The sequence below is a fragment of the Anopheles stephensi genome, chromosome 3 (genome assembly GCF_013141755.1).
Source record: "Anopheles stephensi strain Indian chromosome 3, UCI_ANSTEP_V1.0, whole genome shotgun sequence".
Taxonomy (NCBI): domain Eukaryota; kingdom Metazoa; phylum Arthropoda; class Insecta; order Diptera; family Culicidae; genus Anopheles; species Anopheles stephensi.
Window position 1 is genome coordinate 10,632,503 of NC_050203.1, and position 22,434 is coordinate 10,654,936.

The 22,434-nt window shown below is 49.8% G+C and overlaps 1 protein-coding gene across 16 annotated transcripts; it reads left to right on the forward strand.

Moving 5' to 3' along the window:
- Window positions 1–389: 389 nt before the first annotated feature.
- Window positions 390–22,198, forward strand: LOC118513144. Of its 16 annotated transcripts, XM_036058582.1 has the most exons (9): window positions 411–728; window positions 984–1,173; window positions 1,329–1,539; window positions 6,712–7,415; window positions 7,684–9,290; window positions 15,465–17,886; window positions 18,161–18,387; window positions 18,471–18,695; window positions 18,774–22,198. In XM_036058582.1, the coding sequence occupies exons 3-9, from the start codon at window positions 1,500–1,502 to the stop codon at window positions 20,932–20,934; spliced, it is 7,386 nt and encodes a 2,461-aa protein (XP_035914475.1). In that variant the 5' UTR covers window positions 411–728; window positions 984–1,173; window positions 1,329–1,499; the 3' UTR covers window positions 20,935–22,198. The 16 variants fall into 16 exon arrangements, with proteins under 16 accessions (XP_035914477.1, XP_035914475.1, XP_035914474.1 ...); XM_036058584.1 differs by lacking the exon at window positions 984–1,173 and having other exon boundaries at window positions 390–509; XM_036058581.1 differs by lacking the exon at window positions 984–1,173.
- Window positions 22,199–22,434: the final 236 nt, after the last annotated feature.

A 22,434-nucleotide genomic window follows, 5' to 3' on the forward strand; every position in this document is an offset into this window, starting at 1 on the left:
TCAAAATTGTCGTTATTTTTCAAAGTTTTGATTTTTTTTTTTCATGCTCCAAGGTATATTAAATAGCCATATTCAACATGCCTCGAAAATCTAATAAACGAACAAGAATATTAAGTAATAGGTAAATAGTTAAGATATTGCTAAGAAAATCATATAAATAATCAAAGTTAATTATCGCAATCTCAAACACACGATCGAGAAACGATTCCTGAGAGAAAGTTGCAGTAGATCTGAGAGAACAGTTTAAATTTACAAATACCAAACCATTCTTTCCAACGTTCTCCCCATTCACGGGAGAGCATTTTCCTTGCACAAATCGGTGGTTGTGCTTTTCTCGCTCAAAGAAATGGTGGAAAATCTGTTCTCCCCCCAGATTCGGTTTCGAGTCGCCGTTCAAGCTCTCATTGCGTTGCTTCTAGCGCAAAGATTTACATCTCTCGTACACGTCCGACGGGCGGTGCGCGATCGGGTCTCCCCAGTTTTTTCCCGTTTTTGTTTTCCTCGCTCGGGTAGATTTTCTTTTCGCGGGTTTTTTCACTCTCGTTTGTTTTGTGATCAATTTCCTTTAGCCTTTTTGAGGTTTTTTGGTGTTCCGTTTTTCGTTTTTTTTTTCCTTGTTTCATCCCTTCGAGTGTCGGTTACTCTTGGCGTACTGGGCCATTCTCCCGGTCGATCGTGTGGGTAGTGGCAGGTGCTCACGCACGACACGCACCGTACCCGAGTGAACGGTAGGTCCACATATCGAACCAGTCAGTCCATCGTCGGATCGCGATGCTCAACGGCTCGGGTACGGACTGTGATCGATTAGAATAATTCTCGGTAGATCTTTTTCCGTGCCAGGATCTTATAAGGAACGATCGATCTATTGTGTGTGTGTGTGTGTGTGTGTGTGTGGTGTAAATCGAACAGTGTTCGAACGGAGGAATTCTTCATCGACAAGAATTTCTGGCTTCGAAGAGTCTCACGCTTGCCGTCAATTGCAGTAACCCGGGCTGACAGTATCCCTAGAGAACTGGTACTTGCTGTGCTGCTTCCTTAGGCCCCGGTCGCCGTGTGTTCGAAACTCGAGGGAAAACAAAACTCGGGAATAAAGCTGAACCGATGCGTCAGCTAGTGAGTTTTCGCTATAAATAAGTATACACGACACGACAGTGCTTGCAAAATAAGAAAGAAGTGAGTTTAGCTGCTTGGGAAAAGAAGTATATATTTAATAAATAGAGCGAGTAAATCGGAAGTTGGGCGAAAGCGAAGCAAAAAAAAAGGCCATAACCTCCACACGCGCATCCGAATACGCGAATGTAAAGGTGCAAGCTTTTGCTCGGTTGCAGGTGACATCACGAGTGTGTAGCAGTAGTATCAACGAGCAAAACCATTAAACAACACCAGCCAAGTGAGGTTAATTTAGGAAAAACCAGATCGTGCACCGATGGGACTGTGGTACCCCGAGCCAAAACCAGTGTGTGTGTGTGTAGTGCGAAATTTATGAAAACAAAATAAACATGGAGAGTGACACGAAAACGACTCCGGACTCCGCAGAAGGTAGGTGTCGATCGGGATGGAGATCGACCTCCTTTCCGATGCTTTAATATCCCGCTTCTTTCCTCCTGAATATGGCTTAACGGATAGTACAACCGATCCTCAAATCTTCTCCCGCTTGTCCCAGTGACCCCTAAATGCGTCGATCCTATCCCCAACCAACTCAAGAGCAACACTCCTCCTGAGATCACTCGATATGGCTCCATCGCGCAAGAAACGTTCCTTGGCCCAGTTGCTACTGTACGTGGCACCTGTTGTTGTGGGTAATTATGGACAGGCCCGGAATGGGTCATGGCAGACATTCTCCGTGTTGCATCGCGCATCAGCACATTATTAATAAGTTCGACTACCGATTACTTAGCGTACGCACACATACCTCCGTTGGAAGTACTCCACCCAAACGGTAGAGAGAAGCGCACAAACCAGCAGCCCTCAGCTGTCTAGGTTCTCAGCTTCTCGGTCCACTCAAGATCGACGCAAGCCGGTGTCATCCTTTGCCGTTACACAACACAACCGAAGGCTATATTTATCCGGTCCGACCGGTGTAATAGCGGTGGTCTCGCACAAATTGTGAGGTTAAGTCGTGCAGGCAATCGGCCAGCGAGACACAGTATGTTTTCTCTATCATACAACGCGCGAGGACACCGTTTATGCAGGTTGGGTAATGGTTTACCGGAACGATCTCTTTCTTTCGCAAGGGGGTCGATCTCTCTTTTCTTCGGGTACAGTTGTCCCAATAGTCCGTAGAATGTCATCCATATCTCCACACCCACGAAAAGATAGAGGACTCGCCGGATTGGTTGCCAGGAATGCAATCCAGGTTGGAAACTGCAGCCGAAGACAGATTTGTACGATCGTTTCGTTTGATCAAGATTTGCTGGTGCGTGCGGTACACAAATCACTGCAGTTGAGCTGCTACAAGAGACGCCATCACACACAGGCAAACACCAATGGGGGGGAAAAAAAAGAAGCAATCAGACCTATGGTTGGCCTCGAGTCCCAGCCCGTACCGTCAGTCGCTGCGATCAGGGACATTCCATCTAAATATAGCGTCTTTCAGCCATTCGAAGCATACGAACCGGGTTGGGCGACAATTAAAAATTTGGAAACTGCGCTGATAGAATTTACACGCTAGCACGGATCTAGGAATTTATCGACTTGGAACCTAATTGAAAGGTATCTACAGTAAATAGTTTTGGTTCGAGGAGGATCTTAAGAACACGGAGGAATTGTTTCGACAAATAGTTTCACTCGTTCTTTGGAAGTCGTTAAAGCACTGGTACTAGCGTTAGATTTAGATTACGACTGTGATTTTCAGATTCGTATCTCTAAGTCGTCCCAGAAATAAGTAACCAGACATCGAGAATCATCCATTTTTTTCTTCACGCTCACTGTCAATAAATAATGGCTTGCATAGGCGTACAGAAACGGAGATCGCTGCCATTTTTTTTTACGAGGTCACACTCGTAGCTCGTATCAAAATAAACTAAAAACCTCCCCACAACACATCTGGTTCAGAATCGATCCGCCCAAGGACCATGAAAAGTGTACCATGGCTGCAAATGGTTCATTCATTGCTAGCGAGACAGAGCAGCATCGGAGTGTCATCATCGGTCTTTTGGGACATGGATGAGAACACTCGACTTCTCTGGTGACCGCGCCATGTCACCGTGAATCGTGATGCAGTGATTTATGTGGAGCGAGCTAGGACTGCACATAAAATATGCTCATCTGGCTACATGGATGAGACTTGCATTGACCCTGACCTCGGCGGGAAGTGTGTATTTTGATCTCTATCGAGATCCGCCTTTTACTCAGATTTAATTCTTAAGCAACAAGAATAATAAGTGATCAGATCTTGTCGTCTGAGAAAATCTGAATTTTACAGTCCAGGGAAGCTATCTTGTATAGGACTTAATGCTAGAGAGTCCTAGTTTTTTTGGTCGTCGATCTCATCCACTCTAATCATTGGCTGTCTGGTGTCATACTGATGACATCTCTAGCACACTGCAGTCTGACAGCTTTGCAGCTAGAAAAGCTTCTTTCATCAAATACAGTAGATATTTGCAGCTGAGTTCGATGAATAATAATTTTTACATTGAACGACTCAACACCACGTCCGATCTGGGTTAAATTCTCGTCCCAATCGAACTGAAGTAGAACTAGGAACTACTAGATAAAATTAAGCAAAGATAGTATTGGAGAATGATTTCAGCAACAGGAAATTTATCATCACATTAAATTGGCCCATTTAAAACGTTAAATTTAAGGAAAACCATTGCAACATTCTATCCACAACAGGCAACCCGGCCCCATCCGGACCGACATGAGTCAATAAACAACATCAGCGTGCCAAGCGGATCATCGCATCCGATATTTCATAATGTACCAAATGTTATTACCGGTTGACAGCACCAACAGCCTATAAATGATCTCGGGACGTATAAACAGCCCAGTACAAAAAAATCTTCAATATCCATTGAAACAATCACGGACAGACGGTTAACAGCGCACGATGCTGTCATATTTAGACATGCGCCAAGCCCATTTTCCCGGTTGCCGCAAGAGATTATCGGTTCTATGATAGAAGCCGTTACAGTTGAACAGTTTCATTCAATTTGGAGGTTCTGCCTGATGGAACAAATTGTGGACCCACGGTGGGTTGATGCTTGTCTGATCGTGCAGTCTGGCGTGCATCAAAGAAAATATTCTTCAGTCAACGTGCATATACTTTCGCCAACAGAAGTGTGGTTCTACACGCACATTTATTTTCCCCATTCTAACTGTCAGTTTTTGTGTACAGAAAAGTGCGTACGAAAAAAAAAATGCGTAAAGTTGTAATCACAATCATTACGATCCATTACCGACGGAAGCTTACAACCACTCTCTAGCGCATTGTGAAAGGGTCTGTCTGTTTTAGCGATTTAAAAATAACCGACACTGTGTAGCGTAGTGTCATCGGGGAACAAAATTGTCTCCACAGTCCTATCCGGCATATCCCACCACCATGCACGGGATGCGTCAAGGACAGTAAGTACACCGAAGCCGTACAGACATCAATCACGGAACTGCTTGGGTAGCCAGGCCGGCAGCCAGGGAAAACCTAATCATGGCGAACGATTTTGGCACAACCCTACAACAAATCCATGACCTTCCTCTCGGTGCCGGTTTAAACGGCTCCCCGATTAGCTGACGATGCCTTACGTAACGCATCGCGTCACACGCTCCCGCAACTCGATCGATCGGCTCGTTTAGGGTAGGGTAGGATTTTTTCCGGAAGCGAGACTTCTGGCAACTGAACCAAGTTCCTGGTTGCTGGCGGTAACCGTTCATGATCGAGCTCAGTCGATCGGCAAGTGCCGTTCCGGACACGTTTCCCCCATTCTCGGATGGACTGTTATTGCTGCCCCTCGAAAAAGACCGGCCTAACGAACGCCATTGACGCCATTGGCCAAAAAATCGGGCATAGATTCTCCGGAGGACGGACACCATTTGGGGCTGATTGTGCGTCAACCCTTGGTAAAGTGCAGGAAGATCTGTGTCCTAAACTTTACCGGCGTATAGGCAAAGATTGGTTGAGTGAATCCAAATCGTTCGCGTGTGCTCACTTTGTATATCTGTCTGTCGGAATCTGTCCAAAAATATCAACCGCGTGTTTCAGTGTATTGTGTTGCGCGCTGCGAACAAACACCCACAACCATCAACAGAAGAACAAAAAAAACACTGCGGAACGGAACATTTAAATCTCGCACACATACTGGCAGAGTTTATCATTATGTAAATATTTGGCTACCCCGCATTAGGTGGCCTCCCGATGCGGCACAAGTGCTCAGTTTGAATGGTTGATCTGAAAAGCTGCGTGCGTGCGTACACCGTCTCTGTAGGGGAGTGTGATGTGTCCGTGATAGTGCAAGAGTAGTTTTTATTGTCCGGCACTGTGTCTAGAGGAGGCACAAAGTTGCATTCCATTCCACTAGACGAGTAACCCTGTCAGCTACGCACGTGCTTCCCCGCTTCAAAAAAGGGCTTGCTGGCGGCTCTCGCCACATCTCAATCACCCACAATCTGTTCGTAAAGCGGCAATCGGAGATGAAATGATCGTGCTGTTCTTTGGCGTAATGGCAAACTACGGTAATGCTTCACCACAATCATGCGCATAGCGAGGATAGAAAACTAGTGCTCGTGCCACCGGAACTTCAGCGCGAAAGATGCCGAAATGCCGGCATCCGTTCGACCATGGATGCACGACGTCAGTTGCAATGCTCAGAGCAAAAACCCCAACTCGCTCTGTTTATGTTGGAGAACATTCAAACAAACTCCCACCAGCGTTGGGGTTGGACTCCGTTCCGAGTGCTCTCCAGTTGGCTGGGAACGAGCTGCAAAGTGCATCGAAACCAGACGTGCTTCCTTCTCCCGCTGGAATGTTTTGCTTTGTTTTTAGCATTAAAAATGAGTCCAAACACTATAAAGCTACGGATATTCCATGCGTTTAGAAAATGTACCTAGAAGTTCACCAAGGTTTCGCCAGTGTCCGGTGTCGAAAAGTGAAAACTGTGGCCATTTGCAAGGGGATTTGATGTGTTTCCTAGTGGATGCTCGATGTGAGGGATAACTAATGTTCGGACGTTCTGATTTCTGCATACCCATCAATAAAGCCGCGCTCATCACTTCATGCACCTTCGTTCGTCAGTTGTAGTTAAACGCGATGTTGATTGCCATCGCAAATAGCCCATCGACAAGTGTGCTCAGTGTTAATGGAATTAGCACTTACTGTTAAACCGATGAGAAATGACTGTTCATTGCAAAATAGCCTCTAGAAGGAGAGAGAGATTTAGAGCAAATAGATGTCGGCTTACGAGTGTAGCATAAATTCCATCCTCGTTTCCACACACATTTAGCTGCAATAATAATTCATCTACCCCGTTAGAAAATCAGTCAAAGCGCAAGTTTCACTTTCGACACCTTCGCCCTCATACCAACCGTGCAGCTGCACTGCATGTTCCACATTAACGCCACCAACCATTCCGCAATTCCACCGAACGAAACGTGTTAAACACGTTTCGACACCTTCTCATCCGCAAGCCAATTAGCGATGCCAATAAGCTGACGATACTAATGATGTTATTCTTTATTTTGTTTACCCTCCCGCCCGATTCATCGCTACCCTCCCTCTAGTGTCCCTGCGCAGCCCTGGAGAGCCGGAAACGACCATACTGGAAGAGCAGCGGACCGGTGTCGTAGCCAAACTGACCGCTGCTTCGGCTGCCGTTGCTGCGGCAGCATCCGAAAAATCTACCACAGATCAGAGCACGTTCGCCGGGAATCTGGAAAGCGCGCTCAAGGAGAAGAACGTCCCGATTAAGAAGAAACTCTCGGAGGACGAGGATGCCGGAGAGGAGGAGGAAGTAGAGGAAGAAGTTGAGGAGGAGGTTGAAGAGGAGGAGGAGGAGGAAGAGGAGGCGGAAGAAGAAGAAGAGGAGGTGTCTGTGGAGGAGAAGAAAAAACCAGATCCGGAGCCACAGCCTCCGGTAAGTAGGCCATCGAGTAAGGAAGAAGAGCCTGCCAAACAACTCGTGGAAGAATCCTCGCCTAGTACGGGAGAGGTCCAAAAAGATGTCCCAACTGTTGAGGACTCCGAAGTCAATGTCTCCACAAAGGAAGAATTGAAGCAAGAGACTAAAGAGGAAGCGAAAGAAGATCCGTCCACCGAGGAACCTGAGCTGCCGAAGCAATTGCCCGAGAAAGCAGCCGGCGCTCCCAAGTCACTCAGTGACAAGGAATCCACCCTCGAGTCGAAAGAGCATGGCGATAAGCCGATGGTGCCACCGCAGACGTACCTCTGGGAGGAGGTTAAGAAGTCCAAGGAACAGGTAAGCGATGTAAGGTATCGGCCAATTTGAGTGTCCGCTTGCTGTGAGCAGAGAGAATCATCGAAACAATCGCTTCCTATCGTTTGTGTGCTGTTGTGCTTGATCCATATCGAAGGATGTACACGATCCATAACTTCTCACCCGCGCTGCTTACACTAACCGGCATTCAATTTAGACCAAAATGCTTCCCCTGCAACACTCTCCCACAGGAACTCTATGCTAATGTCATCTTTCTTTTCTTCTTTAAATGTATCTTTCGATGTGACGATATCCACAGGGAGGATATCCATGGACGCATCTGTACAAAGGAGATCCGGAAGAGGGATCGGACGAAGCTAAACCGTCCACAGAATCACCTTCCGCGAATCGTCCAAGAAAAGGTGAGGAGCAAGCGGTAGAGCAGGAAGATATCTTGGCGGAAAAGAAGGTTAAGGTCCAGAATGGCGAACAGCGCAACGGTACCAGTGGCGATCAGCCGATGGAGGTCGATGAATCGACCACCTCGAATGGACACCTTCAAGACGCACAGGCTGGTCCAAGCGAACCAAAGCCACAATCTCCCAGACGCAGCAGAAAGCGTGCCGCATCACACGAACCCGAATCGGGCAGTCGACATTCGGTTCGGGAAGAGATCAAACACTTCCTCGATGAACATCCGTCGATTCGTAGCTTTAGCAACAGTCTCACGCGGCAGGGCAAAAAGACCCGTACGTTCGTTAGCCGATCGTTGGAACGTGCGAAATCGATGGCTGATCGGCAGATTGATCGTGCCCGGGTGCAGATGAACACGCTGCGCCGTAAGAAGGCTGCATCGGAACCGCGCGGATTTCCGGACCAGAAGATCCTCAATCTCCGGGAATCGCCGCGGTTGAACAATCGTGAAATTCCGGCCTACGTTGTGCGACAACCGAGTGACGAGGTGATCGAGACAGTGGACGAAGAGAAGATCGTCAAGGTGACGGTGGAAACGGAAGCATCCAAGAGTACGGTGGTTGTGCCAGATGAGATTATAGAACTGCCGAAGGGTCAGGAAGAACGTACCGTTGAGTCGGTGGAGGAGCAAATCATGGTTGTGGAGGTCTCTGCCCCAGCTACGCCTCCCGTAGTTGAGGATGATCGGTATGAGATCATTGAGCCACCAAAATCGGAAACCGTTGCTACTCCCGTCGAGCAACTGCCACCAGTTGCCGAGTCGCCGATCGTACCGGTGAAAGCGAAACCACCGCTTAAAGCGCCTCGCAAGAAGAAGGAACATCATTACGAAGATATTGAAGATTTTGAGCCGCAGTCGACGAAGGATGCAACTCCGGAACCTAGCGGCGATGCAAAACTCCAGCGTCAGGAACACATCAAGGAAGAAGGACTAGATCCCATCATCGGCGAAATGTTGGGCAACGACAAGATCAAGATATCGCTCCAACTGCAGGACGAGAAGTTCGTGGACGATATGTTCGGCAGACGTAAGCATCTGGACGAGATCCTGCAGCAATCGTCCGAAGACGAACGTGAAAAGGAACCGGTAAAGTTGGCTAACAAAGGACTGCTTGCTCCTATCTCGTCGATCGACTCCACGTCCTCCGATGAGGAGGCTCGCCGCACCCATCTCAGCACACTGGCCGAGGAAAGCGATACGGGCAGCATCGATGGAGGTACACCGTGCAAGAAGCAGGACTCACTGAAGGAATCGGAACTGCCCCCGGTCGAAGAGTCCAGCAAGGAGCTAGAGCTAACACCCGCCGAGGAACATCTGCTAATGGAGGCGGAAAAGACAGCTGAAGACGGATCGCCCAAACAGGCTGCTGCTTCGGTTGAACCGGAAGCAGAGACTGTACCGGTGGTGGAAACGGAACAACCGAAGGTTGACACTCGCTGGTCAAAAATGAGGTACGTAAAGAGATGCTTTCGTTTACGCTTCTGCTTGCAATCTGCAAAGTGTTGTAGATCGAGTGATCGTCGCTAGTTTGTGTGAGTGTGCCGTTTTCAAGATCAAGATGAATAGCGAATTCCGTGTTGTTTTTTTTTCAACGATCCTGCTCTTCCTAGCCCATTTGTCAAGCAGCACATTTAGCATTCTAAATGACCCAAAGCGCGAAAGACTTGCAAAAATTGGTTTAGCGATTGCGTCAACGCAACCACAGTGCACAGAAAACCTCCCGTCTAGTTAACAGACCGGGACAGATTAGATTCAACCGTCTGAAAGCAAACGTTCGCTAATAATAGGCAACTGTATCGGACGGTCAGCTAAAAGCCTGATGATCTATTTTCGTGGCTGAACGGCCAGTAAGTAACCGCAAAATTCAAGAAGCGGACGTATTGGTGCCATTCGTTTTTTTTTTTTTTTGGGTGTCCATATTGCACATAAGGTACTCACGAGAGTGCCTAACATCCTGCTAGAACCCTTCCTAAGGTGATTGTGATTATGAATGAGACAGTTCGAGCTGGGGCGAAATTTGAGAGCGAACCCTCGCTGCCCGTTTTGACGAACTGTTGACATGCTGCCACGCTAAGGGAATGCGTTAACTGGTTGAGTAGAAGACATATTGGGATGCAAGGGATGACTCAACTCAAATTCAGCCGTTTGCTAGGAACGTTGCCAACTACCGTATTACATCCATTTGAACGATGTTCACTGCACACCGCTCGACAGGCAAAAGATTGATGGAAGTAGAATAGCAGTCAGGGCCTGCAAAAGCGAACATGTACGTCGAATTGCTAATTCAACAAGCAATTCGAGCATGTTGATGAGAGTGGAATGTAAACTATAGATGGGTGTGAACAACAAAGCAGAGGTTGTTGGACGATTGACAGTTGCGCAGGTGTGATTAATTGAGGTAGACAAACCATTCTGCAAGGTCTTACGTACAGGTCCTAGTATATTAAAATTCCTATCGTAATATACTAGCTTTACTTTCGTTGTCACATATTCTTTAATTCATAGAAGACTCTCAACGGATTTGCCAAGAGGGAGAAATAATTCCAAGCAGAGAGAATTCTCTCTCAAAAATACTAACACACTATACACTCAGAGCATAGAGAGCTGTCAAACCACTCGATCCTCTACCGGAGGGAGTATAAACGAGCGCGTTACGTTTATGTCATGCGTTTGAGCGATCATAATATTTTTGTTGCGTATGAAAAATGAGTTTTCCACAATAAATTCTCTCCCTCCCGATTTCTCTTCCAAAACCTCTTCGCGAGATCTCCCCAACAAATTTCATTTTCTTTCTCATCTCGAGTGTGTATATGTGTTAAAAACCACTACCGCAGCCGATGAGGTACGGCGAAGAGCCAACACTTTTACACTGGCACGACATCTTAAATATAGCGCTGCACGTTCGATCAACACACGATCCGCAAACAACAAACCCGAGGTTGATCCCGAGCGGCAAACACCAAAAGCCAAAACCTAATGGAGGCGGATGGTGGTTCATCTTTTTCAGTTCGGCTTATGTCTGAGTGTGTGTGAGAGTGTGTTTTCTTTTTTTCCCCCCATTTCGTTCGCTCTCATGAGGTTCGTTGAAGAGATGTGGAGAGAAGGGCACGTGTGTGTGTGGCAGGACCGTGTGCCCGGTGGTTCGGGCAATTCAAATTTTGCACTACGTCAACCGAGCCATCCCCAGTGTCGAACGGAAAATGTTGGCGTTCACAACAACGACGGGGCCGCTACTGCGCTGCTACTGAGCGATCGTCTTTATTTTTCTTTCTATTACGAACCGATCGGGTTTTTGCTTTCTGCATCACGTTATTATTTATTTACGGTGTTGTTGTGTGTTTTCTTTGTGTTTCACTGCCGCCTTTGAAAGTTCCAGAGTACTGTGCGAAATTTTACTTCCGGCCAAGCGTGCTTGCTACGAGTAAAGTAAATAGAGCTAGTGTCATATGTAAAAAGGACGTTCACCTGGCATACGATACGAGGATCAACCTAGAGATCTGTGATGTGATCGTTCTAGTGAACATCATTAGTAGTTTAGTGTTTAGTGATTAAGTGCCACAGTAAAGAGCAGTTGCACCAGAGCACCTGAGCCACTTTGAGTTATTTAAGATATATTCTTCTCCCAGTCCCAGTGTTATGACCTTTCTCGAACCTCACATTCGCGGATAGAGAAGATTTTTTTTTCGTTAAACTCGTTGATTTATTACTTCAACTTGAACGTAGTGAAGGTGCCCAACCTCTTGCTGAGTATTTATTAGTGATCGTTAATTAGCATCAAGAGTCTCTTGAAGCAATAAAAGGACTTAACAAAGATGGAACCGAATGTAAAACCGTTTCATGCAGGGAAAACGGCAAAGTGACACAAAGAGTGATCCACATCTTCGAGTGCGTGGTTGTGTGTGATTGTGTATGATTTGCGTGTGTTGTGGTGGTCGCTGCCTAGAGCTGCCCTCAACGATCCAAAAATAAGTCCCGACAAACCCTGTCCGGTTGACAAGTCGTTCACCGGCAGCAGCGCCAGCCAGGGAGGGACGGACAAGTGTTGAAGGGGCGAGAGAGTGTGAAGAGAATTTTAAGCTGGGCACGAAAATAGCGGACAATCTGTATCCCGCGAACAAGTGCGCCATCCCCCAGGTGATGCGGTGTAGTGATGAATTAATGGACGAGATATTTGAGAAATAGCTGCAAACGAGAGAAACAACCCACATCCTTGAGTGATGTGTGTGTGTAAGCTTTTTTTTGTTGTTTTAGTTGACCTGTACAAAACACGTACAATGTGTTGATGTTGAGGCTTAGGCAGATTGAGATGATGATCACACACACGATCGTATGCCATTAGGAGGGAAGAGTTTTGTTCCGCTGGCTCTCAGTGTAGGTACGGTATCTGGCAGGATGCTCATGATTTTTACTTTCTAGCAAACGAACTGTTCCTACTCCCTGCATCTGAGTGTGAATAGCAAAAGCAGTGTGACAGTGTAACGAACGAGCACACCCATCTCACCATGTCCATGCAAGCACTGAACGGTCAACCGCCACAGCGGCGTTCCTCGCTGCTGAGCCGGTACCAACCGAAAGCAGGTTCGCAGGACCCGTTGACTAGCCCCGCCATGGACACTCCGCCCAACATCGTAAAGTCAACGAGTCAGCGAAGCCTGCAAAACTCATCGCTACTACAGCGCTACACACCCAAACCACTCGGCAGCCACGGCGCTAGCGGATCGACCCGGCCCGAGTCTGGCAGCTTCTACGAACCACCGAAAAAGTCCTCCAGCCAGCGTAGTCTCGATCAGTCGAAACTGCTGCGCCGATACTACCACCAACCGAACTCGCTGGACGATCAGCCACAGGACTTTGAAACCTCGTCGCAGACGGGTGGACTTAGTGCACAACACGAACCACAGCGTTACAGTAGCCAGAAGAGTTTGGAAAACTCGAAGCTACTGCAGCGCTACAATCCGATCAACAACTCGCAAGAATTTACAGGACTCTCCGGCAGAGAGAGCACTCCGGTGGCCAAGTTTTCTCGTGGAGCAAGTCTCGAGCCGGAGCGAGTGCAGCGATCTTCGCTCCTGTCGAAATATACACCCCGGTTCGGTAAGTCATTGGATCGTAACCAAGCGCTGGAGGTTGGTCGTGGACCAGGAAGGTACAGTAGCCAGCAGAACCTGCGAAGTCCACCCGCACCCGCAGCCCAAAGACCGGTCTCGATGTCCCAGAGCCTGGCCTCTTCGCAGAGCGAGTTTGCCGACTATGGAACGGATCACTTCGATCAGTACCAAAACATTCGTAGCCGTTCGTCGAGTCTTTCGCGTGGAGGTCCTAGGAGAGGCTTACAGCGAGGCTCCCAGAGGATGCTATCGACCGAATCGGAACCGGACCCGATTACACCCGAAACACTGCCCATGGTAACGGCAGTAACTGAGCCGGTGGTTGGAAACATTGCATCAGCTTTACCATTACCCATGGTAGGAATTATTCCACCAACTCCAGCTTCGGCAGAAGTTGGTAAGCAACCCAACTTTGAGACACAGCAACTGCAGGTTCCATCAGGTAGGGCGGACAATCTACTCTCTCCCACGGTGACTCCCTCTGTTGGAGCATCCACTTCAGCATCACAACAACCGTCACCGACACCCCCGGTGAAGCCAGTGCGCAAAGATCTGCAGCAAATGGCGGCAGCCGCGGCCGTACTACCACCGGCAAACATCGTGAGTATAGCCATTCCCACCATCACGAAGACACTCGCCGCACCATCCGTCAAGCAATCCGTATCATCATCGAAAGAACCATCACCGCCATTGTTCAGCACCCGAGATCGCATGGATCATTACGGAAGCGCTTCGAATCCCGACCCTCCATCGCACGATCATGCACGCTCACCGCCGACGAAGACCCCGACAAACAGCTGGACACAATCGCCCAAGGGCACGTTGACGCTAGCAAAGACGGCAACCTTACAGCTCCCGCTCAGCGACATGAGCAGTCGTCGCAGCATGACCGATCTGCAGCATCTTGGTGGCCGTGGTTCCACCGGCAATCTGTCGAACGAGCTGGAGATTTCGGAGTTCACCGATCGGGCCGAGATGAAGCAATTGGCCGCGCAGCACCATCACCCAGTGAAGCATACGCTTGCAAGTGCATTTGAACAGGTGGCCGCCCTAACCATCCCTCAGGCAATGAAAACTGACGCGGAGCTGGACGAGGACGAGCGTATTGAGGCGATCCCACCCGATCGTAAGCTGAAGAAGCGTGACTTCACCTACCATCCTTCGTTCGTTCGGAAGCAGCAGCAGCAGCAGCAAATGTCTACCATTCCGATCCCCACGATTGATTCTCGTCTCAGCACCGGAAGTGTGGGCAGCAAATCCAAACAACAAGAAGCGGAAGAAAAGCGCCTCAAAGCTGCCGAAGAGAAGCGCAAGCGCGAAGATGAGCGTCGGCTGAAGGAGGAGGAAAAACGACGCAAAGACGCAGAGAAACGAGCGCACGACGATGCGGAAAAGCGTCGCAAAGGAGAGGAAAAACATCTCCGCGACGAGGAAGAGCGTCGACGCAGGGAGGAGGAGCGCAAACATAAGGAGGAGGAAAAACATTTCCGCGAGGAAGAAGATCGTCGGCGTAAGGAAGAGGAACGCAAGCACAAAGAGGAGGAAAAACGTGCACGCGAAGACGAAAAGCGTCGCCTTGAGGAGGAAAAGCGAAAAGACAAGGAAGAGAAAAAGCGTCTCAAGGATGAGAAGAAGAAAACTGCGGCAGCACTTAAAGCGGGTGCTTCGGGTGCTGCTGGAGCGACTACCAACGAGGAATCGAAATATCCGGAGGAAGAAACGATCGATCTTGCCAGCCATCTTGATCACTACAGTGTGGCCGCATCGAAGCAGATGCCGCCACCATCCCAGCGTAGCCTATCTCTGGGACGTCCCCGCTCCGGTGGTACTCCTTACGGTAGCCAGGGTGCACTAGGATACTCGGCTCGTGGACTATCCAACAGTCACCAGAGTCTTGATCGTAATGGATCGACCTCCTCCGTACCAAGACAGTCGAAGCTTCTTCAACGCTACGGTCCCAAGGCAGGATCTCAGGAAGTGATCAGTACTGGAGCTTCTGAGCCTTCGCGTGAGTTCCACAGAAGTCAGGGTAGCCTGGACTATCGTAAATCAATGCGCCCTTCCCTGCTGGATAAGTATACTCCTCGTCCACTGAGCGCCTCGACAGCACCGGGATCGGCAGCGGGTGCACCAGGGCAGCCAAGATCTATCAGCCAGCGTAGTCTGGAGGCTGGTGGCTCGAGGTTTGAGAGTTCTACGCTCTTGCAGCGCTACAAGACCAAAGGTGAAGCTTCTAGAACGGCTCCCGGATACGATCAGTACGATCATCGGTAAGAGAACGGGGAAGTTCTGGGGGGACTTACTTCATTTAAGTGTTTCACTATCAAGAGCTTATCTTAAGCATAGTGATAATGGAATTTATTTAACGAAATATAAGATCGTCTGTCTAATGTATTCTAATTGGAGCGCATAATGAGTATAATGTATGCTTATTGCTTGCTTTGCATCAGCTGGTTTTGACACTGTTTCAAAGTCCTTAGCTAACGGTATTCACCTTCACGTCCCTTCTCATTTTAGTGATCACGAGTACGAGCCCATCGGAGAACCGGCCGATGCCAGCAAACCCATCACCAAGGATGGATTGTTGGCCGTATCCAGCAAGGCTCAGCAGCAACCAGACGGTCAGGACCGTAAGCATTCGAACGCTTCGTTCCTTCGCGTTCCGGGCAACGATGAGGGCGACACGATCAGCATGGAAGAGCTCCAGAAGTCGATCGAGGATCGCTACTTTAACCTGCCCACCGATGCCACCGCAGCCCAGGAAGGTGCCGAAGGAACTGCGGCTGCATCCGTCGCATCGGAACCGCAGAGCGAGAAGACCAGCAAGATGAAGGCAGCCATGGCGAAGGCTCAGACCAGCGGCAAGCAGGCGATGGCAAAGGCTCAGGAAAGTGGCAAACAAGCGATGGCACGTGCTCAGGAAGGCGGTAAAACGCTGCAGAAGAAGTTTATCCAGCAGACGGATCGCTTTAAGAACAAGATGTCCAACATTAAACTGAAGAAGGACAAAGATGCAGCTCCACTAGCAAGTCCGGAGATTGTAACGACTCCCGAGTTGGAGAAGCTGGACTTTACGCTTGCCGTTCCTAAGGATGAGGAACCGTCCACTCCAGAAGCTGTTGCAGAAGGATCCTCCGTTCCAACGGAGGAAGCTTCCGGTGATGCTGCAGAGGATGAAGCGACACCCGCCAAGAGCGGCAACAAATTCGGTAACAAGCTTAAGAACATGCACATGCCGAAGCTGCAGAAGCCTGACTTCAAGCGGCCGGAGTTTACAAAAATCTCCAAACCAAAGATGCCGAAGCTGAAGACACCCGACATGCCTAAGTTCAAGCGCCCGGAGATGCCCAAGTTCCTTACGGAGAAGCCCGACTTTAGCAAGATGAAGTCGGACTTTGCGAAGATAAAGCTGGCCCGCAGCAAGTCGATGAAGGAACCGTCTCCATCCGGTGCGACCAGTGCCGCCTCACCGTCGGACGCATCGATCATGGGCGATTCGGTAACAGCGCCCACCAAGGTGAACTACACCGACTTCAGTACGTATCCACGCATTTTCGATAAGTTTAAGCGTCAAAAGTCAGTGCCAAGTGGTCAGGCTAGTGTGCGTGCCGGTACACCACCACCGCTAGAGTTTACGAAGGCAGCAAAGACAACGCGCCCCAAGGGAGCGTCTCTTGTATCGCGTTGGACGTCCGAAAAGTCGGAAGATACGGAGAGCAACCGTTTCCTGCAGTATACGGGCAGTGAGCTGGATGAGCGGGAAACGTCTGTCGAGCGACGCATGCGCCAGGAACTCGAACGGGCAGAGTTCGAAGGTCCCGAGCTGGCTGTAACGGAAGAACAGAAGCAGCTCGAGGAGTATGACAAAGAGAACCGTGAAATTCATCTGCTTTCGGCGGCTCGCCATGAGGAGTTCCTCAAGCGTAAACCACCGATGGAGCGCCAAGAGTCCGATCTCGCTTCGGAAGAGGAGAAACAATTCTGGGCCAGTTCGCTCGGTCAAAAGATTCGACAGAACATCGACATGAACAGCAACGATCTGGACTTCCTCGACGAGGAGGAACGTCTGCTGGTGGCTAAGGAAGATGAAGCTATCGATCAGGAGGCACGCGAACAGGCTCGCTACCTGTTAGAGCTGAGCAAGCAACGCACCGAGAAGGAACTGGAACGCCGATCGTCTACACCGTACACGAACCAAGAGTGTCAGTCGTCGGGTAGCTCGAGTGTGCGCCGTCGTAAGGGCGTGCTGGAGGAGATCGACGACGATGAGTTCTTCCTGCGGCAGAAGGGTATCTCGAAGGACAACATCCAGATGGGCGAGTACATCAGCTCCGCGATCAAGGAGGGTCTAAGCCAGCCGAAGAACGCGCTGGCCGATATGGACCGGTACGACTACTACGACGAAGAACTCGATCGTGAGCAGGATGGTATGCGAAGATACTACCAACCAAGCTTCGAATCGGATGACGTTTCTAACCAGCAGAACTCGTACACGGATGAGTATCGTGGTGGTAAGGCAAGCGATTTCTATCGTACCTTCCCACCGGATCGTCCTACTCGTAAGCCGAAAAAGGGTAACGATCAAACCGTCCCGCAGGACGATCAAGACTACGGTCTGGAGGATGAAGAAGAAGAGGAAGATCTTGGATACTACGATCGCCAGCGTACCAAGTATGGTAGTGAACAGCCCCAGCTACTGCAGTCTGCGGCCGCCCGTTACATGGACGAGGAAGATGACCTAGCGGCTATGGGTGGTTCTCTGCCAAGGCAGGCCATGCTGGCCGGTACGGTTGTTCCGCCGACGCCACCAACGCGTCACCGCAAGAAGCGCTTCCGTGATGTGACCCCATCGGACGTAGGACCATCATCATTCACTAACGGCGGATTCGCCGCCGGCAAGTCCATCTCCAATAACTTCATCTCCGGACCACCTCCCACGGTAACCAGATCGCACCGTTCCAACCTTCCCTTTGGCTTCCCATACCAAGGTCCTTCCCAGTGGGCGTTTGGTTAAGGGTGACAGGGGGCTAAGGAACTATAGCCATGCGCATGCTCACACTGTGTACTAATCGGTTTGTTTGTTCTCTTTCTTCCATTTTAATGTTCCATCGTTCACCACCCGGCGATGCATGGTTTGTTTTTGTCCACCTCATCCTCCTCCTCCTCCTCCCGCGCATCCCTCTCTTCCTCTGTTTCATTCCACTACTTCGTAGACTACGATGGCTTACCGGGCGGAAGTACCGCTCGCTCGAGAGGAAAGCTTTGGTACGATTCCGGAACCGATACCACGACGAACTCGCTCACGGTCTCAGATTTCCAAGGCACTGGACGATGATGATCGTGTTTCGCGTGGCGCAGAATCGCTGATTGGCGGCATTATCGATCGATCCCCCATCCCCGGTAGAGACTCGTATTCTTACGAAATTTCCGAATCCAACGGGTAAGTGTGCTGACTCTCGGTAACTACTCACGGTGATGGATTGTACTAATTGTACCTTTACCTTCACACTGCACAATGCACAGATATGCCACCGTTCGCAAGGAAGCACCGCCACGTCCACCGGCACCGATCCGACGCCGAAAGTCGACCAGATCGCTCGATGCACCACCACCGCGGCAGTTCAACACGCTACCGAACTACCATCACTCAGTGTCGCCCGTCCGGCCACAGCGCAACTACAGCACCATTAACCCGAACCGTCCACCACGCAGGAAGTCCGTCACTAGCTTGACCGGTGAGCAGCAACTGTAAGTATCACCAGATCGAGGCGACATCTAGAGATCCTTCCATTTCTCGGCCAATATATCAATATCCCTTCGTTGCAGGAAATCGTCCAGTCTTAGCAAGGACGACGTGGCACAGTACGAGGACGTAATCGCGCCGGCACCTCCGCTCGGACCCAAACCCCCGCTCAGCTCCGGTGACGTTGCGAGCAAGATGAAGGATCGTCCACTGCCACCTCCACCGCGTCCCACGCGCAAACCGCGCCGCCCGGACGGTAGCGACCATCAGGATCTGGATGGCGGAGCCGAACGAATGGTGCTCCCGATGCACGACACCTCGATCGAGGAGGTAGAGACGGCCACCCAAACCGATCCCGTCTCGGAAGACTTTGGGCTGGACGCGGAAATAGCGGCCGTAACGGAGCGTGCAGCACGGGCACACGATGGCGATCAGCTGGAGGGCGCACTGAACCGATTCCGGGAAGGAAACGCCAAGGCACTGTCCGAGCGTCCCAAGTCATCACGCTCCGGAAGCCGTCCGGAAACACCGGCTTCGATCCTAATCGAACGAAAGGTATCGACACCTTCGCTAAATCATGAATCTATTGTGGAAGCATCGCTGACCGTTCAACCACTGGAAGAGTTTGATGATGATCAGTACATCGCGGAGCTTGTGAAGAAGTACGTTTCGGAGGAACGCAAACCAGAACCCCGCAAGACCGACACATTCGAGCGTCGGTTCCGCAAGAGCACAAACAGCTTAACGCGTGAGGATGAGATCCGCCCGGTGGAAGCGAGCAACACGCTCCGTACGCCAACGATGCGATCGTCCCGTACCTCCGTCGATGGACGACTGTCTGCGACTACTCCGGAACCGCTGCGTAACGTAGAGATCGCACCCAACGTGATCGAAGAGATTGTGGAGCGACTGCGTACGACTGAGCAACAGCACATCGATGAACTACACAAGCTGCACCAGCAACAGCTGGAAGATCTTCGCCGTCAACACGACGAACAGAAGCGACTACAGGAACAGAAGCTCGAGGAACAGCAGCGCCAGCTGCTGGAACAACAGAACCAACAGTTGCTCCAAACACAACAGCTCAAGGAACAGATCCTACAGCAGCAAGAACACCAGAAGATGCTGCTGACACAGCAACAGAACCAACAGCAACAGTTGCTTGTGGCGCAACAGCAGCAGCAGCTGTTGATGGAGCAGCAGGAGAAGGAGCGCGAGCTCCAGCGTGAAAAGGAACGCGAGCTGCTTAAAGAGCGTGAGCAGGAGCTGGAACGAGCACGAGAGCGCGAACGAGAGCTTCATCTGGCGCGCGAACTCGAGCTGCAGCGTGCCCGAGAGATTGAACAGCAGCGTGCACGCGATCTCGAGCAGCAAAGGATACGCGAGATGGAACTGCAGAGGGCACGGGAACTCGAACACCAACGACTACGCGAGCTGGAGATTCAGCGTGCGATAGAAGCCGAACAGGCTCGCCAAAGAGAGGTTGAGCTGCAGCAGCAGCAGCAGCAGCAGCAGAAGGCTGCAGCAGTTCAGGCAGCTCCGAAGGAACCTAAAGAAGAGGGAGTCCCTCAGCAGGAGGTCGCCACTAAAGTGGAAGAACCGCTGACAACCGCATCTCCGACCGCTAGTGCTCCAGTCCCAGCTTCGGTGGACGTTGTCGATGGAGCCGCGGCTCTACCAACTCCATCCACCCTACCATCAGATCAACCTCCAACTAGACCGCCGCTACCACCGATGGCCGCCCCATTCGTCTACCACCCGGACTATCTATCCTACCACGGTGTTGCACCGTCGTCGTCGTCGGCTGCTGCGGCTGCTGCTGCCGCCTCCTACCTCATGCGTGGCGTTCCCTCGGATGAGGATCTCGGCATGACTCCACTGGCACCACAGCGCCGCCGCCGTCATCATCGCTCGAAACGTGACTCAACCTCGGAGGAAGACTTCCAGCGGGAACACCGTCGCCATCGGCACGGTACTCGCTCACCCGAACCACCCTCCATCCCGACGCTCGGTGGACAGCTGGTGCGGGCGTGTGGGTCCTCCATCCGGCAGACTGGTGACGATCTGATGGCGATGCTGCGCGCCAGCAGCAAGGACGAAAACAAGCGCGATCTGCATATTGCCATCATCATACTGATCGTGATCGTGGCTGGGTTGATGGCGCTCGGTATGAGCGGTGAAAAGGCTGTCCATCATCATCACTGGGATTACTTTAGCCCACCGGGCCATGGTAGCAGTGCGTAGAGCGTCTGCGCCTTAGTGTTGGGTGTGGATTTTGGTTTTTCTAATTTCTCTCATTACGATACGATCGTTTTACCCTCCCCATATTATGTCCTTCAACGCGAAATAATGTATCAGAGGTAGATCACTTAGCTGCACACCTGCACGCACGCAGCAACACAAGCACACACACAGCAACTTTTTAGCGATTTTAGAGCGATATAGAAATGGTAATGCGGCCCTAAAGGTATGCAATTCGCATCACAAAACTTTCAAATTCACTTAGCACTTCTGTGAGAAACGGAAGCTCTCAACAATGCGATATTTAGTCCATTTTCTCATGTGACGATCGCATCCGTTTACCTACTACGATTACGAAGCTCGATCAAATGTTTTACTGTCATTCTACACAATACAAGAATGCTGCATTTTACACACAGTGACACACGCATACCGTCTCACAAACACACACACACACACACACTACTTTTAGCACATCCCGATAGTGGTGCTTGGTTTAGTAGCTCAGAACATCCAGTTTTCCTGTTTACTGTTTACAAATAATTGCTGCCAGATTTTGACTTTGTCGTCTTCCATCGTAACATGGGAAGATAGTTTTTGCTATACCCGTTTGTTGCTTATATTCGCATCACTTTTGAAGAATTAGAATTCTGTTGTTTCCCCTGTTTTCCCCCCTCGAACTATCCGCTTTCTGTTGGTTCTTTAACTATAAGTTACAACACAGCTAGTTTCTGTTTTTCCGTTTCATTTTGTAACGTTTCGACGGAACACTTGCAATGGTGTTCTCCCCCAAGAAACGAGGCGAGAGTTTGCGTCTAGTCATAGTTTAGTGCTACCATTAATTTAATGTTAAACACCACTCAAAAACGAAAAGAAACAATGTGGACAATCCCTGCATCCGCTCATACACACAGAGCCATGTACACTCACTCATACACGGTCTGATAGAGAGATGGAAAGGAATTAAGCAAGCAAGCAAAAAAAAAATCAAACGAAATTCGAAATAAATCATGATGGCATGATTTTCTAGTGAGTTCTGCTCTGTTTTGCGAACGTTTTCGAAAAGTTAATGCCCACTTAACTGGTTGAATATTTCGTTGTTTTCTGTTTTAAGTTTTATGTTTCAGTGCGTCCCTCACCCCTTTTTTGTCTTCAATTATCTGTTAGTCTGGTACGAGGGAAGGAAGTATGCAAAAAAATCGAACAACACTCGCGGGTGGATGTGTAATTTTACAAGAAAATATATAGTTGCATTATTAATAGTTGACGCGGTTGGGATGGAGTATGTAGTTTTAATCGGTGTCGGAAAGAAAATGTTCATGGTCACGTCATGAGAAAGTCATCGAACAACCATGCCACGTAAGGTGTTTCGTGTGCCGAAACTACGATATAGTTATGGCGTTCACGTGTCCTCCAGAAAGTACGGAACTTTGTGATACCCTGATAGTAAGTGAGAAATAAAATGTTTCAGTAAGAATGAAAGAAGATAGGTTGTGTACTTAC

Bases quoted from the DNA above. Each gene is read 5' to 3' on its own strand.
- LOC118513144 (XM_036058576.1), top strand. From the start codon at position 12,342: ATGTCCATGCAAGCACTGAACGGTCAACCGCCACAGCGGCGTTCCTCG. The intron at 17,887-18,160 runs GTAACCAGATCG...ACTACTTCGTAG, and splicing joins TCTCCGGACCACCTCCCACG to ACTACGATGGCTTACCGGGC. The intron at 18,696-18,773 runs GTAAGTATCACC...CCTTCGTTGCAG, and splicing joins TTGACCGGTGAGCAGCAACT to GAAATCGTCCAGTCTTAGCA.